This window comes from Bombyx mori, chromosome 17, assembly GCF_030269925.1.
Source record: "Bombyx mori chromosome 17, ASM3026992v2".
In the NCBI taxonomy this organism is placed as follows: Eukaryota; Metazoa; Arthropoda; class Insecta; order Lepidoptera; family Bombycidae; genus Bombyx; species Bombyx mori.
Window position 1 is genome coordinate 15374221 of NC_085123.1, and position 19634 is coordinate 15393854.

General features: G+C 37.9%; 1 protein-coding gene and 1 long non-coding RNA gene across 2 annotated transcripts in view; one reads left to right on the plus strand and one right to left on the minus strand.

The window, feature by feature from the left end:
• LOC105841696 (uncharacterized) overlaps positions 1-19634 on the minus strand; it is a 39648-nt gene that overhangs the window by 11319 nt on the left and 8695 nt on the right. Inside the window, exons 2-5 of the mRNA XM_012690798.4 lie at positions 6575-6747; positions 5863-6049; positions 5259-5398; positions 2620-2836 (exon numbers count right to left, since the gene is read on the minus strand). Coding sequence (XP_012546252.2) covers positions 2620-2836; positions 5259-5398; positions 5863-6049; positions 6575-6747 — 717 coding nt within the window. The remainder of the gene's footprint in view (positions 1-2619; positions 2837-5258; positions 5399-5862; positions 6050-6574; positions 6748-19634) is intronic.
• LOC134200490 (uncharacterized) lies at positions 8209-19602 on the plus strand. Its single transcript, XR_009975448.1, has 3 exons — positions 8209-8780; positions 10485-10639; positions 19372-19602. It is a non-coding gene; the product is annotated as an uncharacterized LOC134200490 (long non-coding RNA).

Sequence of the window (19634 nt, forward strand, 5' to 3'; positions counted from 1 at the left end):
CTATGCTAATGTTATAGAGTTCGAAGTCAAATTCAAAGCTATTCATTTTGCTTTACACGTGTCTATAGAGTACACCAATACTCATTACCAATCGTTGAAGCGATAAATTATTCATTTATAATAAGACACCTTTACAGTGAAGGTTTATTAATTAGTTAGCCAACAAGTTAATGAAAAGTAAGTCTAAAATTAAAATTGTAGTCCACAGAGCAACCAGAACCGAATAGATTTTAGGTTAGCGCAGATTAATGGGGAACTTAAGTTTGAAAAGACCTCTTCGTGTATCAAAACTTGACTTCATTTAAATTGTTTATATCGCTCCCCCCTTTGTCACAGAGTATTCGCTTGTCAGATCAGAGACTCGTATAGTTAAGCCTTTACCAAATTACTGGCCAAGCTTAAGCGGGTTGGAGCTCGAATGAGGGGGTTGCAGGAATTCCTCTGATGGAATTTATCCGACGAACGTCTTCAAGTTTTGGAGGAGTTTAAACTTGAGTAATGTTCAATGACGCAACGTTTTATTCTCCATAGATTAGTAGCACGGATTATCTACTAACTAAAGCGATCGATCTAGAGGTTGAGAAATAAGTAAATTGTAGTCACGGTCGTAGTCGACGTGTCAATTGCTTTGTTTTTACTCGATAAATCCGGAGATACAGAACGAATTTTGCTGAAATAAACAGTATTTCAGTTCGGGCCAATATTTTCCATCCGTAGCTCTATGGAATGTTTGTTTGTCTCTCTTTAATGCAAGAGTTAAGTGTAGATAAAAAATCACTTCAAGTATCCGACTTTTGACACATTAGGACACATTTAATCTATAATATTCGCCAGGAATTAATCTTGAGAAAACAGGATGGTTTTGATTGAAATAAAAAAATTAAATTTAGGAAAATTAATATATTTTATAATGAACGTAGCTTGTGTATGTACCGCGTGTATCGTATGTGTATGTACCGTAACACGGCACTATTGAGATTTCACGCCTCAAGGTATATGGATTCATTTGCTTTTTCTGTGGTAATTAATCGTCAATAGTCTGCACAAACATAATAAAAAGAGATGTTGCAAAAACACTCATGAAATAAATAAATACTGTTACTAATTTTAAGGCAAGCTTATTGGTTATGTAGAATAGATTCTCAAAGCCAATCGACGAGCAGTTACAAATCCCATTTGACGTCAAAGTCTTTACTTACTTTGTAAATAAAAATTTCTAGTCTTAAAAACAGGAACGTATGTATTCTTTACGATAGAATTAAGTGGCACTGCCCAATCATAAGATCTAATATGTTTGATACGTTTTGAAAGATATTCTTCCATATTCTTTTAAGAATTTTATGTTGTCTTTTATAGTTCAATGTTTTATTTAAATCAATACAGCAAACGTGTGTGCAATAGAGTCTCGACGATACATTCCCGGATTAAGTAGGCAACTGTAGATTCTTAACACGTTCCGTTGCGGCCAATGCGGGGAGTTTTATGGAGTCAAACCTCGCATAGGTATGTAGTATTTTCCACGAAGATCGAGATTCTGTGGTTTTTGTCTTGGTAAATCGGATCGCTGAGAGGACTTAAGTTTTTTGTAGGGCCGATAAAAGATAATACTTGATTGATATTAAATAATTTCGATCTTAGAAAGTGAAAAACCTAGAGTATTCGACTAACAGATGTTTCAGTTTTATGTATCGATGATTAGAGAGAGTCAAGTGGAGTGTATGATATCAATTAAGTGGTTGAAGTAGGCAATAGGGGTAAGCTTGTTCGGTTGGGGTAGGCCTACAATTATTGTGCGTCTGAACACAAGGTATAGTAATTTTACTGATTCATTCAGTTTGGGAGAAGGCTTACAAATACAATTACCGTAACCAAAATATATTTATACTTGATTTTGACTATATAATAGAACCATGAGCCGTGAGGTCGTCTACCCATGTTAGAAATGAAAAAAAAAAACAATTAAAACGTAAAATACAACTTTGACCCCCAGTATTAATGTGACCTACGTTATTCACGTTGTTCTCACGAATGGTTGAATGTAGGGGAATGTAGGGTTTTACTGGTGGTAGGACCTCTTGTGAGTCCGTACGGGTAGGTACCACCGCCCTGCCTATTTCTGCCGTGAAGCAGTAATGCGTTTCGGTTTGAAGGGTGGGGCAGCCGTTGTAACTATACTGAGACCTTAGAACTTATATCTCAAGGCGGGTGGCGCATTTACGTTGTAGATGTCTATGGGCTCCAGTAACCACTTAACACCAGGTGGGCTGTGAGCTCGTCCACCCACATAAGAAATAAAAAATAAAAAATGTAGGATTAGTAAGAACGCAATATATGAAAAGAGTGTGGAACGGAGCGTTAAGATGTGAGTAAGAGAAAACGATAAGAAAGGGAGAAAGAGAATTACAGAGAGAATGACAGAGAAAAGGAAGAAGGCGAAAACGGTTAAATGAGCAAGGCATAAAAAAAAGGTGTCAATTAATTTTTAGTTATTATATTGTAGAGGATTTTGGAAAAGAAGAGTAAAATTACAACAGTGGAATAATTTTATTTTATGTGGTACGATCCCAATTTTACATAAATATAAAAAAAAAACACACTGTATATAAATTAAAAGCTCACCTGATGCTGTGAACATAGAAAGATGAGGGGAAGCGACCATCAGGGTCGCATTAGTAGACCTCACGTACGGAGGCCAGGTGGGCTGAGTGGCTTCGCAACGAAGGTGCAGGTAATCCCTGGCAGTAGCCACTCGAAGCCGCAACGATCTCCAACTCGAACGGAGGCCAAAATCATTGGCTCCCGATACTTTGGTATTGTTCACCATCCAGGGTTCAGTCTGTTATGGATGAGATAAATATTTTGTATTAGAGAGTTTGTGCAGATATCTAACGACCGTCTGGTATAGTGGTAAGTGACATGGTCACTACCCAAGGGGGTCGTGGATTCGAATCCCGCCAAGGGAAGATATTTGTATGATAAATATAAATATATTTTCCAGGGTTATGGATGTATATTAAATATATGTATGTGTGTAATAAAAATCTTACATTTATTTCCATTATCTGGTATCTGTAACACAAGTTCTTTACGAACTTATCACGGGATCAGTTAACGTGGCGCGATTGTTAGTAAATATTTATTTATTTATTTATTATTATTATATATTATGTACTGACGCTGTGACTGGGTCCTACAGAAACATTTGGTTAAAGAACAATATATTTTTCTTAGTTAGTAAGTAACCTCGAGGATGATCTAAGAGTAGATCTGAATCCAGCTCAAGAGTTCAACCTTCTCCTCCAGATACCCATGTTATTTAAGCTAAAATGTTTTTGTACTGCTGCTGATGATTGTACTATGTAGGTATTAATACTGAAAAAATGCGCCTCGGAAAGGGACAAGGTGATGCTTGTTAAAAGACAGCCAAATTAAACATTATTTTACACAATTTTTTACATTTATTACTGCTGGCAGTCATAACAAAAAAATCGAATTGAAAATTTTAGGTCATTATCTTCACCCACATTTAGGGTCCTGATCAATCCAGTACCTCTATGATTGCTGACATGCAAAACAAAATAATCAAAAGCACTTTTTTTATTGCTTTAAGTATGAACAAACTCACAGCCCATCTGGTGTTAAGTGATTACTAGAGCCCATAGACATTTACAACGTAAATGCCGTCACTCACCTCGAAATATGAGTTGTAAGGTCTCAGATAGTTACAACGGCTGCCCCACCCTTCAAGCCGAAACGCATTACTGCTTCACGGCAGAAATAGGCGGGGTGGTGGTACCTACCCGCGCGGACTCACAAGAGGTCCTACCACAAATACCTTAAAGTCCTATTTTCAATTAAATAATTCGTTAATATTATAATATAAACTCATATTTCAGTTGAAGTTGAAAACCATTTTTGAATTCATATAATTTAAATTACAAAGACCTTTCTTTATTTGAATAACTTAATATTTAAATTAGCTTATTAAAGTAATCCTTTTAATTATAATAATATTAATCTGCTTTCGCTAACATCGTGTTAATGAATATTAAAATTTTATTACATTATTTACTAAGTCTATAGATTATTTTTATTTGCGTAGGAGAGCGAATAAGCTGACAGCTAGAGTTGAGCCAAAGCCGTAACCAGTTCCAAAACTGTCATAAACTTATTCCCATTATGTATATTGTTATATAAAATAAAACAATTCACCATTTTGCAAACGAAGCTTAAAGAGAATTCTTTACAGTAACGGTAGAAGAAGAAGAAGAAGAAGAAAATCTTTATTCGCCAGAAATATATAGTTTACAAGATATTGTGGTAGTTCGTATGTTTGTCTAAAATGTCCGAAATATTAAATCTCCATATTTGGCATAAAGAGTGTATGATGAAAAATCAAAAAGCAACCTATGTTGTAAATTGCCACAATTTAAGTAACTACTAAACCTTATTACTAATGATCTTATTAAACTAAAACCGATTAGCCTGAAGCAGTAAATTTAATTAAAAAAATATATTTGATATTAATTGATATAACACTAAAATTAAATATTTATCCACACACAGACGAATAAGCGAAAATAAAAGAAAACTCCATTTTGTGACTAAACAAACCTTATATTTTATGACTAAAACTTGTTTTAAGATTTAATCTCGTCTTTTTATTAATACGCTTTTATTAGCTTCAGACGTATGTATTGTTTGTAACGGAATCTTTGAACATGATTTTGACCTCTTTTAAAATGTCGAATTAACTGGAAATTTGGTATACTTATTAAGGACCGATAACAATTCAGTATTTAAAAAAAAAAAAAAAAAATTAAATTCAACTAAAAAATGACCAATAAATAAAATAAAAAAAAAAAACTAAAAAAATACGCTTTTATAGAAAATCCAACTAAAAATAGAAAATCAATTTTAATAAATTCGAATTAAAAATAGTGTAAGAAAAAAAGATTTTATTGTAAAAATTAACAGATATGAGTAGAAGGGTTATTTTGACAATATTCTGAAAAGCACCCCAAGTTGTTTTACAATAAAATCATGTTTTCTTACACTATTTTTAATTCAAATTTATTAGATTATTTTTTTAACTTTTATTTATTATTTTAATAACATTATTTCCATCGTTTCATGCACTATATATAAATAATAAGTAAATGAAAAAACACGAAATTAAACTATGAAATTATTTTTAATTGTTAACACCTACGAATCGCGATAGCCCGCCCGGAATAAATACTATATTAATCATTTACCCTTTCTGGTCTCCCGTCGATATACCACATAATGTTAGCTGGAGGCATAGCAGGACCAGTGGTGCAGTTTAGCTCCATATCCTCGCCCAGTTGCGCGCTGCTTGGAACCCCTACGACTAGTGGGTCATCCTTCAGCGTCACTACAATGAAGAAGATAATAATGCCAAATAAAACACCAAAATGCTTATTTATTGACACAGAATTGTGGCGGGTAACCATCATACTTGACAGATGGATCAGACCGCTGGGTGGAAGATCTACCCTTTTTTTATTGCTTAGGTGGGTGGACGAGCTCACAGCCCACCTGGTATTATGTGGTTACTGGAGCCCATAGACATCTACGACGTAAATGCGCCACCCGCCTTGCGATATAAGTTCTAAGGTCTCAAGTATAGTTACAACGGCTGCCCCACCCTTCAAACCGAAACGCATTACTGCTTCACGGCAGAAATAGGCAGGGTGGTGATACCTACCCGCGCGGACTCACACGAGGTCCTGCCACCAGTCCCTTCGTCATTATACCTCTACACTGGTGACCACGACGTGATATGAACACGCAACCTTCTGATCACTTAATCCACCTTCAAATAGATATCAAACTTACCAGCTACTGTAAGATTCTTTGTCTGCTTCACAACGGCGAACCTTGGTCTTTCAGTAGACACCTCACACGTGAAAGACAGCCTCATGTTGTAAGTCCTGGGCAGCACTACGCTGATGCTGCAAACATGCTCGTTACAGGAGCCTCTGGTCACGCCCGCTATCGTTGTGTTGAATGTGCGGGTTTGGGGCTGTTGAAATAGAGATGTGGTTTCGGTAAAACTGAGGAAAGAAACATATGTAGTACAATTTAGGAATTTCTTCTATATAATTAAATAAAGAACACTATTTAGGTCTTATGTCACCACTTTTGTTGCGAACCAATATTTTCTCCACAGCTATATTTATTTACGACTAGCTGACCCGGCAGACTTCGTAGTGCCTCAATCGATAAATAAAAAACCTAAACTTTTGTATAAAATAAACTTAAAACAAACAAAAGGAATCCGTCCTACTTGTGACACATCAAAGAAAAAACAAAATTGTTATATTTTTATTTAATTCCGAGGATTTTCATATTTATCTACCTTCTAAACCTTCTCTGGACTTCCACAAATAATTCAAAACCAAAATTAGCCAAATCGATCTAGCCATTCTCGAGTTTTAGCGAGACTAAAGAACAGCAATTCATTTTTACATAATGTTTTTGTGCATATGAATATAAGAGACTGCTCTTTGCTGAGTTGAATTATAAATCTGGATTTTATAATACTAACCTGTTGTCCAGGACTGTATCGAAATATCTCATTGTTCCCTCGGTACCACTTGACGGAGTGCAAGGGTGGGTCGCCCTTGTCGTTCGCGTAGTGGCATTTCAGGTTTGCTTCCCGGTACGGGTCTCCATACCTTGGAACTTCTAACAGGGTGATGTTGTGGGCTGTGACTATTACTGCAGACAAATTATATCTTTGTTACTTTATATAAAAAGTTAAGAGGCAACGGTAGGCACCGGCAAAACTGAGGCATTCGAACTTATATTTCAAGGTGAGTGACGGCATTTACGTTATAGATGTCTATGGGTTCCGGTAAACATTTAACACCTAGTAAGCTGTAAGCTCGTCCACTCATCTAAGAAAATCGTCCAATAAAAAAGAAAGGCATGACAATTTTCTGAAAGTTGGTCATATCGCAATATCAATAATAGTGCGTGTTCAATCTGTTGTCAATGTTACTAAATATAATTCTGATCTCAACTTCTATCATTGTTACGTCTCGGTTTCTTCTCTACGTCCTGACAGATAGAACCACCCTACTATGTCCCTATTTGCCGGTTATTAGTTAGCCATTGTTCCAATGCAATAAAAAATTGACGTCATCTCTCAAGGTGGGCGACAGCTTTCGCATTATCGAGTCCGTGTCCTGTGAGAGTCACCTGCCCACAGTCGTCTACTGCTGCACATAGACCTCTCCCAATCCACACCACTGAGCGCGGTATTTGGCTCTCCTCATCCACCTCCTGCCGGCTAGTCGGGGTCATCGCATTATTTAGCCAGGGGGCATCCCACGTGGGTGTGGTGTCCCAGGCATGGGGGTAAACTATTACCAAATCATAAGAATACCTGCCAAAAGATACTGGCATTGTTAGCATAGATGAGCTGCTGCCTATATCAAAGTATTCATCTCAAATTTTGTTTTAAATTAAACTTATCACGCCAGTCCCATCCATATTCAAATTCAGCACTGCTTGCTAAGTTTGGACCATTCAATAAATAACTAACACCGAAATTCAGTACTCTCGTAACACTACGTCATTCCACACGACGATAAACCCCTAGAAAATATTAATTTATGAAAATCAATTTGCATACAAAACAATGTAGTTATGAACTTGTTCCAGGGATGGCAAGTTTTTAATCAACGGTACGAAGGCGAAACACAATAACTACACGAAGTTTAAAAGCACACTGCACAATCTATTCGGCTAACTGATAAAATATATAAACTAGAAAACTGATAATTTGTTTTTTACGTTTCGTTGACTTTAAGTTTATTCAAATAATGAGCGTTTCCAGCCTGGCGCAAAATCAAGGTAAAAAAGCGATTCTATGAATCTAAAGCGAATTTTTAACCCGTCTAAGTTTGAAAAAACAACAACATCTACAAAGCAGTATGTAATTGACGGCATTCTAATTTAGGCGGATTGTACTTGTTATAATTCTAATTCTTCATATTGGCATGATTGTTTTCGACTTTTCCCTTCCATTTCATACTTATTATAATTTACGCTATTTGTAAGGCACTCCCGTCTCTTAAAACGTAGTGGTTATATCCTCTTTGAGTGTTTCGTCAAATTGGCATTGTTTTTTTTCAACTATGACATTTGTAATAAATAAATGTTTAAAATGTCATCAGAGCTTATACAGTTGTAAATATAAAAACTATAAAACTATATAAACTTTTAGCACGTTTTTGATAGTAAAATAATAGTGACACATCTAGGTGAACCTTTGGTCCTCTGAAGAATTGATTGTTTAAAAGATTCCTGCTTTGTTCTCTTCAGTATTCCACCAGCAGATAGCAGAAAAAATCTTCCTTAAGATATGAAACTGGTGTGGTTGTCAACGACGCGTTTTCAAGGGTCACTTTTCCTCCGTACTTGGCTCTGTAATTAATCCCCTACACTGTTTTTCCGATGGCTTATGCTTCTTCTCCAATAGAAATTTGAAAAGTCTTCAGCTATAAGCTCACTTTGTTTTCTGCCTCTACTACTGCCAATCAGATCAGTCAAGGTTTGGGAGTCCATAAGGACTTTGTTATAAAACAAAGAAACGGTATTTCACACCTTGTCAACGACTACCCAGCCAAACTATAGACAAATCCTCAGATGGAAGCTTCTCTGGCCTAATTGTCATCGAAGCTGTAATGTGGCCAGAATTATCGTTACGTTCGTCCCTCAGTCATATTGGTCACTACTTAACAGAGGTAAGACCCTTATTTGTTCATTAATCGTACCTTTTAGGTCAAAACCGCTTTGAAATTCAAAGTAACCCTTACCAAAATCATTCTGAAACTCGTGTTTCCGTGTGAGAATATGTTAACACACAAACGACTCGGTAAATTTACCCCATGTGTTACAATGTTCTAGTTTAAATTGAAGCAAATTCGTCTGACGTTTATATTATTGCTGTAGGAGTGTGCTCGTAATAGAAATGGTAAATGAAAGGCAGAGTAAATTTCGTATAAACGAAAAGGATGGGTGTATGTTGAAAAAAGAGACAAGAAATTAAATGATGATTTAAAGACATGTACCCCGTTCTCAAGATCAAAAATGTCACAACAAACAACGTAAAAGCTGACATTACTAAAGTAGCCTGTTACTTTTTAAACTTAGATGCACAGTTTTTTTTTTATTGCGAGATGAGTGGACGTGCTCACAGCCCAACTGGTGTTAAGTGGTTACTGGAGCCCATAGACATTTACGACGTAAATGCGCCACCCACCTTGAGATATAAGTTCTGAGGTCTCAAGTATAGTTACAACGGCTGCCCAACCCTTCAAACCGAAACGCATTACTGCTTCACGGCAGAAATAGGCAGGGTGGTGGTACCCACCCGCGCGGACTCACAAGAGGACCTACCACCAGTAAGAGACTGAAGAAGACTATGGCGGCAACAAATATCAACTCATCTTTAAAAATGTCACATGTTACTCACTGCGACGTCACTGAAATATCCCAACCAATGCTTAATAACTAAAACGGCATCACAAAAACGTCTACGATTTCTTTCCTGCCAAAGCCTCTTGCTTCAGTACAACATCTTAGTTTGCAAACAATGGGATTCTCTAGGAGCGAGGGTGGTTTTTCATCGCAACGCACCTGGCGCCCTGACCTCTATACATAGTTAATGAGCTACTTAAGACTAAGTTATCAACCGTTAAGTACATCTTTACCGAGAACGTTTCAGCATCAAGTATTCAAAAGCTACACTTGGCTTCTATTTTCGTTTAAGAATTTCGCTCGAGTTTGGTTTGAGTTTTTTTTTTTTTATACAAATTGCGAGGTTAAAGTGAAACTTAATTTCAATGTGGTATATATACTTATACATTTTTTTTATTGGTTACATGGGTGGACGAACTCGTGACCCACCTAGTGTTTAAGTGATTACCGGGGCCATCCACCTTGAGATATTAGTTCTAAGGTCTCAGTATAGTTATAACGGCTACCCCACCCTTCAAACCGAAACGCATTACTGCTTCACGGCAGAAATAGGTGGGGTGGTGGTACCTACCCGTGCGGACTCACAAGAGGTCCTACCACCAGTAAAATTTATTTATATAATATAATTATAAATTTATATATAAATTAAAATAAATTTATATAAATTGCGAGGTTAAAGTGAAACTTAATTTCAATATGGTATATATACCTATACATTTTTTTTTATTGCTTACATGGGTGGACGAACTCATGACCCACCTAGCGTTTAAGTGATTACCGGGGCCATCCACCTTGAGATATGAGTTCTACGGTCTCAATATAGCAACAGCTGCCCCACCCTTCCAACCGAAACGCATTACTGCTTCACGACAGAAATAGGCAGGGAGGTGGTGGTACCTACCCGTGCGGACTCACAAGACGTCCTACCACCAGCATATTTTAGACATAGTTTTTTTTTGTTCTAATAGATGGGCGAAGACCCTGCGCCCACCAGGCATAAAGTGATTATCGAAACATGTGGATATTATTATCACGATGTGAATGCCGCCGGCCACCTTAAGACATGAGGTGAAAGTATCAATTGCATAGCATAACGCCTGTCGGACCCTTTAAATCAGAACATGTAATTACCGCTACTCTACCTTCAGTAATTATGAGAATTTATATTTTTTGCGGAGTTTATTACACAATTTCTTTTAAGTCATGGAACTCGTTCGTAAGCAAGTGCTGTGTGCGTATTTCTTTAGAAAATTCTTACCTAGCTGCGGGATTTAAGCTCACATAATCACAACACTTAACACGAGTACATCTGACTTTTTATAGACCATGACAAATTCTGTCCCTGTTTTTAACTTTCAACAATTAGACAAGCTCATATCCATTGCGACATCTGTATGTTTGGCAGTCACTTGGCACTCAGAAGTTGGGACAGTTGGATTCTTTAGCCATTTATGTACTGTAAAAAGCAAGTTAGTAAAAACTTTTCGGTATTTTTTTTTTATTGCTTAGATGGGTGGACGAGCTCACAGCCCACCTGCTGTTAAGTGGTTACTGGAGCCCATAGACATTTACAACGTAAATGTGCCACCCACCTTGGCATATAAGTTCTAAGATCTCAGTATAGTTACAACGGCTGCCCTTACCTTTCAAACCGAAACGCATTACTGCTTCACGGCAGAAATAGGCAGGGCGGCGGTACCTACCCGCGCGGTTTCACAAGAGGTCCTATCACCAGTAATTACGCAAATTATAATTTTGCAGGTTTGATTTTTATTACACGATGTTATTCCTTCACCGTGGAAGTCAATCGTGAACATTTGTTGAGTACGTATTTCATTAGAAAAATTGGTACTCGCCTGGGATTCGAACACTGGTGTGTCGCTCAACACGAATGCGTCGGACGCCTTATCCTTTAGGCAACAACGACTAATAAGCTATTTACAGTTCTGCTCTTAGTAGGTACAAAAACAAGTGATTAAATCTTCAAAGCCAACCAGTGAGTCGTCGCCGAAGTGGTTCTCTCCGTCCATTTATGAGTCACACAAACACTTTACGTACGAAGGCCGGATTTAGGGTCCATTACATCGACCCGATTATCTTTCGCTCCATCTGGTGCCTTTTTGGCGGAAACCCCCGCTGGGCTACATCAAAACGTTGTAGCTGCTTTGAACGTATGCTCTCTTTGATGTCCGTTGCGTTTGGATTTGAAAGACTTATGTTTTTTTAGGCGGCCCTTAATTTATGACTTTCATGTTTATGAATTGCGGTTTTGTCGGAATTATTTTTATATGGGGTAGCCAAAAAAGGCTGGACTCCGTGATTTCAAAAGATCTATGTCCAAGGTTAGCACATGTTTTAGCTAGCGACTGGATAACGTCGGTGTATTGACCAAATAAACAACGATAAACAATTATTATTCTAATATTTAGTTCAGTTTTATATAATTTATTTGCCTACAAAATTGCTGTTTATTATACAGAAACTATTGATCTATCTCTGTCAACGCAATGTTAATTTTTCAATGCTCTTCTTGAAGAATTTACGGGAACCAAAAAACTCTTTAAACGCGTTTTATACTACCTCTCAGGTATTGAATTATTTTCGTTGCCAAGAAATCGTCCAAACTTTAGAAAATGTAGTATTCGATCGGCGCAACGCCTGATGAGTACGGTGGATGACGCAATACTTCCAACCCTAGCTCTTGTATAATAGCTTAAAGACAGTATATTGTATCCTATGAGGTCGACCGTTGTCGTGTAGGAGCGGCGGAGAGGAGGATTAAACCAAGCCGGAGATTCGCGAGCTTCTCTATTATTGCGTCCAGTTTCTTACAGTCCACATCCACAGTAATGCTGGTGCCATTTGGTAAACAATTGTGATGAATTGTACCGGCACTAGACCACCAAGCAGTGACCATATAATTTTAGAGCTAGATTTTCGTTTAGAACATTACCTAGGCGTTAAACCAGGGTATAACCAATATAATAACCGGTTACAATTATCAAAAATAATACATTTTTCATCGCAAGTGAAAATGCGATCAAAAAATGCCCTTGTTATCTGTGTTTGTTAAGCAAGGAATTATTTTTTTTTGCTTAACACCTTCGTCACGTCACGATCCTTCAATTCTTGTAACACCCACTTATCAAAATTTTTAACCTTGCCAATTTGATGCGAATGGACAAATATTGTTTTAATTCTAAGCTTGAAAGCAGCTACTAACTCAGCGGTGGATTCATTATCCTCAGTTTCCACTATCACCTTTAATTCGCCGTTGTTAGCTGTAGTTTCATAGGATTCGTTCGTTAAATCAAAATTTCCATGTCGGAAGCTTTCAATCCTATAACAAGATTTGCGTTCTTTCGTAGTGTTCACTCCGTACATGTCATTAATGCTATGAGTCGTTTTTGTGGCATTGCTACTGTGACGAAACACGTAATACCCGATGACGTTGACTTACTTCCGACGTTCTGCTGTTTTGTTTACTCTTTCGTAATTTGGAATGCACAGCTGGCGGTCCCATTCATAACAATCGATTATAATAATCCGTTTCTTTCGATAACATATTTAAGGCCTTTTCTTTAAAACGGGAAGTCTTAAGCTAGATAGAAGCCGTATTTTATAGTCTTTCCTCTTGACTGTGGTGGCATACATTTTTCTAATGAATAACTGAAACTGATAATAAAATCCTAGTATTAGTCCTAATATGGGGGTGAATGAGAGACCTTTCTTGTTTAGTCTAATGATGCAGGAACACGAAGAGTCTAAATTGATTATTTTGGCTAATGGTAAATGGTTACCGTCGCTCATGGACGTCAGCAATGCCAAGAGCAGAGCCAAGCCACTGCCTACCTGAATTTTAGTACTAATTTCAATTCCACGCAATGTAACGTGATCAGTTAATAAAACTATGACGCGCGGGGTCGACGACCTTACCTGAACGTAGGACACCCTCAGGTACTTGCATTTTAAATTAGGTTTTTTTTAATTGACGAAATAATTACTTCTTAAGAGCCATCTGGTGCTGTTATCGAAGTTGTTGTCAAAGCAGATCACATCCTGACTGTCGCAGTATCATTTCTTGATGGAAATAATAAAACTCTTAAATAAATAAATGATTACCCACTGAGGTTCTCGCCAAACATTAATGGATCATGATTCCGATCCGGTGGTACATTCTGCGAAGTAGCGCTCTTTCTAAGGTTATTGTTAGCTAATTCTCTTAGGTTGAGCTCGTGAGCTAATATAACCGTCCGCGAGATGCTGAAATTTCCCCTTAGGTTACCAGTGAACAAATTGGAATAAAAATATTAAAATCCCACAAATATGTCACTTGCCTATTTCAAAGTCGAGTCAATACAAGATGGCTGTCCTATCTACATTTCTTCTTCAGAATAATACTACTAACTAATAAATTAGTTCTTTTTTTTCACTTGGTATGTATTTACATATTTTTGCAGTAAAACTCAGGGAATTTCCACCGGAATAGGGTTATTGTGTTTTTTTGCGTCACAAAAGCCTTCATTTTCCCATTTTTTTCTTTGCGTGCCATCAAGTTTTTTTTTTCTTGATTTCCGAGTTCGCAGCTTAATGAGTATTTAGATTGATTTACAAAGTTTCTTATCTTTGTCTATGGTAAGGTAATTTTTAATATTAGTATTTATTTAAAAAACAACAGCAAAACATTGCTAGACGTAGAACGAATCATCTAAGGTACGCACGGATAACCTCCAAATCAAGTGATCTAGGTTTGACACTAGGAATCAAGCTATGCCTATCAGCGGAAATATTTGCAATACTGAATAGTCCTGAGGATGAGTTCATAAAACTTAGCTTTTATGATATTAAATTAGGTCCGATCCAGCAGTTTAAAAGAGTGCTCCCGAAAAATGTCAATGCAGAAATATACGAAATCGTTGATTTTTTTTAATTCTTTGTCATACAAACAAGCGATAGTCACCGGTGGAGCGTGACCAGAACTCCCAAAGTAACTAAATATCATCATTTCGGATCCTTAAAAAATATCCTAATATCCGATACCACGGTATACGTAACGTAAAATCGAGAAAATATCTCTGGTTACGCAACCGGGTCCCGCGGAAATTGGAAGCCATTTTCCAAGTTAATTGTTTTTCTCGTTAGCGGATCCTTCAAGTTTGGAGGGCGGTGTAGTGGTCATCTTAATTACTTTAAAGGGTCTTTGTTTTCGTAATGTTGAATTAAATTTGCTAATTAGACAATAATTATCAATTTACATCGATACATTGTTGACTAGCTATATCCGGCCCTGTTTGATTGTGACCAGTGCTAACTTATGCGTTAGAAAATGAATGGACAAATTGCGATTTTGTGATGACTTCGATCTCATGTGATTAGTTGGTTAGTGGCATCACGTTGTAATGTCTATCACCTTCAAAAATATAATTTCAGAATATATAGTGTTCAGCCAGTTTGTAACTGGAAGATAAAAGTGTGTGATTAACTGGTGGTAGGACTTCTTGTGAGTCCGCACGGATGGGACCACCACCCCGCCTATTTCTGCCGTGAAGCAGTAATGCGTTTCGGTTTGAAGGGTGGGGTAGCCGTTGTAACTATACTTGAGACCTTAGAACTTATATCTTAAGGTTGGAGGCGCTATTACGTTGTAGATGTCTATGTGCTCCAGTAACCACTTAACACCAGGTGGGCTGTGATCACGTCCACCCATATAAGCGCTTTTTTATTAACAGTCAATAGCGTCAATCTGCTACGCCTAATCCTAGCAACTAGCCCGAACTCACTACCTTGCTGTGTCGCGAAATAGTCATACATTTCGGCTGAAGGAGAAATTTACCTACGAATTATGTACTACTGTTTCAATTTAGTACGAACAGCGAGTAAGTTACCGGGAGGTAAATAGAAATTGTCACTGGAATCAACAAACACTTGACAAATTCTCAAATTTTAATATTTTTTTTAAATTTAGTAAGCATCTTCGCTTATTTTTGTCGCGAAGAAGTTTTTATGAATGATTGAAGTTGTTGTTATAATGAAATTGACATGATTTTAATACAATTGGAAACTTAAAGTCCATGTTTCAAGAGGAGCGACGAGAAACAGTTTGTGCTTTGGCAATCTACACTCTAAAAAGAAAAAATAAATAACCTGATATATTAACCAGAATATGACTCAGGAGAGAAGAATTCAAAATATCAATGAAGGAAGATACTGATTATATCATTTTGCTCCTTTATCTAAATTGGTAAGTGCCATCTTCCGTCCCCTTTTAAGAGCATTATCCAACGAGCGACGCTCACTTGATGTCGTCGCTATTTCATTATATAGTACGTTTGTCTCCCAAAACATCTCGATTTTTTGACCGAATACTTTCTGCATGTTTGGCTTTAGTGAGTTGTAAACAAAATAAAAACAATTTCTAAGACTTTATCTTGGGTTTTTTTGTGGATATTTTATGTTGGACGTTCCGGATACTTTACAGTTTCTGTGGTCACCGGACAACTAAGGTATTATTTGTGGCAATTTCAATATTGAGCTAACCACAATCTATTATTCCATAAAAACATTACATGATATTTCGTTACACCCAAAAGAACTTGACTTGAGTTTTCTTCACGATAAGAGCATCCCTGGAGATAATTTTTAAATTTCAATGGCCCTGCGCCCTGCTTTTGATTTCATTTGCAAAACAAACGTAAAAATGCACTTCTTAAGATGAATCCAAATCTTGAGATTATGATCGAAATTCAACTTTTTATTTTATCGCACTTGTAGGTTGACGAGGATACGGAGCATAGCTGATTTTGAGTGGTTACCGCTTATGAACATCAGCAATAGCCAAGTCACTGCCGACCGTTTTCTTCGATCTTATGCCTCAAAGTGGGTGATGGAATTCGCGTTATGGCATCGATAAACGTGTATTCTTTTTTACAAATCACACCCTTCTTGACGCTTACGACATAGGTTATAGGCTATCTTCAGTTCGACTCAAACATTCCTCTGTATCTTCTCTGAATTTGGATAATAATACGAGAAGAAGCCCACTTAATGGAGAGAAGAACATTGACTTTATCCATATTTTCCAAACAAAGCTCTTCTGCATTCTATAAATAAAACCGAGAATGCGATGACACGAAAATTCTAAAGTGCACGACCCGTTCCACAGAAGTTAGGGTGTCCATAAAATTCTTCGGAATATCTTCGCTTCGAAGTAATTTCATCAGTTTCAAACTGTCAACCGGCATGTAAATTATGAACGTCGGATGTGTGTGTTATAAACTTGTGTTGCTTCAAAACTTCGTCCCGTTTACATTAAATTTATGGTGCTCCGGTGATTTTTGTATCAATAATATTCTGCCTTTTTTTTTCTAGTGGAAAACACGGCTGATAGCGTTAATTGCTGGTTTTATTGCGCAGATGGTTGCTGGAGCCCATAGACATTAACAACATAATTGCCGCCACCCGCCTTGAGACGTGACTTCTAAATCTCAGGTCCTTTCCAGGTCCACCTTTGTACTATTGTACATTTGGCGGTGACCTCTCCCCTCAAATCGGAACGCATTACTGCTTCGCGCCAAGGATGAGGACTTGTATTATTCACGGTTTTGATTTTATTACAGAATGTTATTCCATCTACGTGGAGCTCGTTTGAATGGATAAAGGGAGTCTGCTTTCGTAATTCGTATACCGGCATAGTTTGACGATTACACGTCTTTACGGATCCATCAGATCCAATAACCATTGCATTAGACGTATTCAGGTCTAACACTAGGAGCTGGCTTAGGGACCCCGGTAACCGTACTCGTCGAACTCGACAAAAAGGTCGACGTGCAACCTAACCCATGCATCAGCCTGCTGAGTTTCTCGCCGGGTCTTCTCAGCGGGTCGCGATTGCGATCCGGTAGTAGATTCATTCGCGAAGCAGTTGCTCTTGAGTTGTTAGGTCTCCTTCGGAGGTGCTCGGGCAGCTGTTAGCAAATCCCACCCCTTCTGGCTGAGCCTTTGCTCGCCCACCTGTCCTGGTAAAACTGGAAAGGCCTCCGGGCCACCAGTAATCTTTCAATCATAAAAAAAAAATTGACAATTACAGCAGCTGTCTCATTGTTTACATCAGAATGACTTTTACCATCACGGTCCACTTAATATCAAATTCATCTTGGACTCTACCACCCCTCTCTTCCCACTGGAGACTTAAGCCTGAATGCTTAACTGTACTCACAAAGGTCTCTAACCTGTAAACTCGTGTTTAGCATAGGACATCGCTAATACGCAAATGGCTTTCAAAACATAAATATGTATGAATACCTCATCCCTAAGTAAGCAACACGCTAAAATAACACTCTGGTTTTACACGTTCGTACCTGTCCAAGGTTTTTACATATGGCATTGAATGATGTCATATCATACTCGTTTTTTTCGGGTCGGAACCTCATTCCGGGTGTCGGCGCCTGGGGGTTTTTATTGCTTAAATGGTTGGACGAGCTCACAGCCCACCTGATTTTAAGTGGTTACTGGAGCCCATAGACATCTACAACGAAAATGCGCCACCCGCCTTGAGATATAAGTTCGAAGGTCTCAGTATAGTTACAACGGCTGCCCCACCCTTCAACCCGAAACGCATTACTACTTCACGGCAGAAATAGGTGAGGTGGTGGTACATGCCGCGCGGACTCACAAGAGGTCCTACCACCAGGTTCGCGGGGTATGTAATATTTGATGATATACATATTGGGAGCAGACCGCGGCTCAAGGATGTTTAGTGGGTAGGACTACCAGGGATATCCACTAAACATCTCCCCTTGCACTCTCTCACGTGAGCCCTATTTCCGCCCGAGGTCAAGCTGGGGCAGGGTAGGGAATTTCCCTAAGGTAACACTACAACCAGACTGTGAAAGAAAAATGGTTCAAATTATGCAATGCGATGCAGAGGCTATTTTAGCGACGCGCGAAGATGGGAAAGTACAGCCTGAATCAGAAAATACAATACGCGTGACTCATCTGATGCTCTTCAAGTCCTAGCTCTCTCCAGCATTAGGGTTCCTTAATGGTTTCTGAGCGGCGAACGGGAAGCCAGCACGTCACAATAAGAAATTTCGTGTATGATCCGATACCGGTGGATCCGACACCGGTGGCTTAAGCAGGCTTAATTTAGATATTATTTTTATTATATTTTTAAACACGTACTCAACAAACGTCACGATTGACTTCCACGGTGAAGGAATAACATCGTGTAATAAAAATAAAACTCGCAAAATTATAATTTGCGTAATTACTGATGGTAGGACCTCTTGAGTCCGCGCGGGTAGGTACCATCACCCTGTCTATTTCTGCCGTGAAGCAGTAATGCGTTTCGATTTGAAGGGTAGGGCAGCCGTTGTAACTATACTGAAACCTTAGAGCTTATATCTCAAGGTGGGTAGCGCATTTACGTTGTAGATGTCTATGGGCTCCAGTTACAGATGGACTGTGAGCTCATCCATTCATCAACCCAATAATATTTTATTTTATTTACAACTTGTGTGTATCGGAATAGACTGGACTGAAAGAGACCGATCTACTCACGAACTTATTTGGATAATTATCCTCATTAAAGTGCGTGCGAAAAGACAAATCTTCATGTTGTTTCCGTATGTATGCATGTGAGCTCGTCTGTGTGAATGTGTGCGTTAGTGTGTGTAAAAACGGACGAAAGCCTGGAAAATTATGACCAGCGTGAACCAATCAAAAAACGATTCTCGTGTTATTGAAATTGTAAACAATTAAATGGAAAGTTCAGTATTTTTATGGCTTTTCGCAGATCCGAATTCAAATTCCCTACTTCAATTTAAATATGTCATAATATATCAATTGACTGACCAGGTACACTTCACCAGTTAATTCAACGAAAACAGGACGAGATGGCACAACATCGTCAGGATGAAAGTCATGGATGAAAATGGTCACAGGAGAAGCACGACTGGACGAGGAAATATCATCAAAACATAATTATTAAATCTCTTTCATGTCATCCCTACCGGTTTAAATAAATTTACAATCCTGAAAAGAACCAGCGAGACAAATTCAGCGGGCTTGTTTTTTCTATTTTTGAAATGTTTTTTTATTTTATTTTTATTGCTTAGATG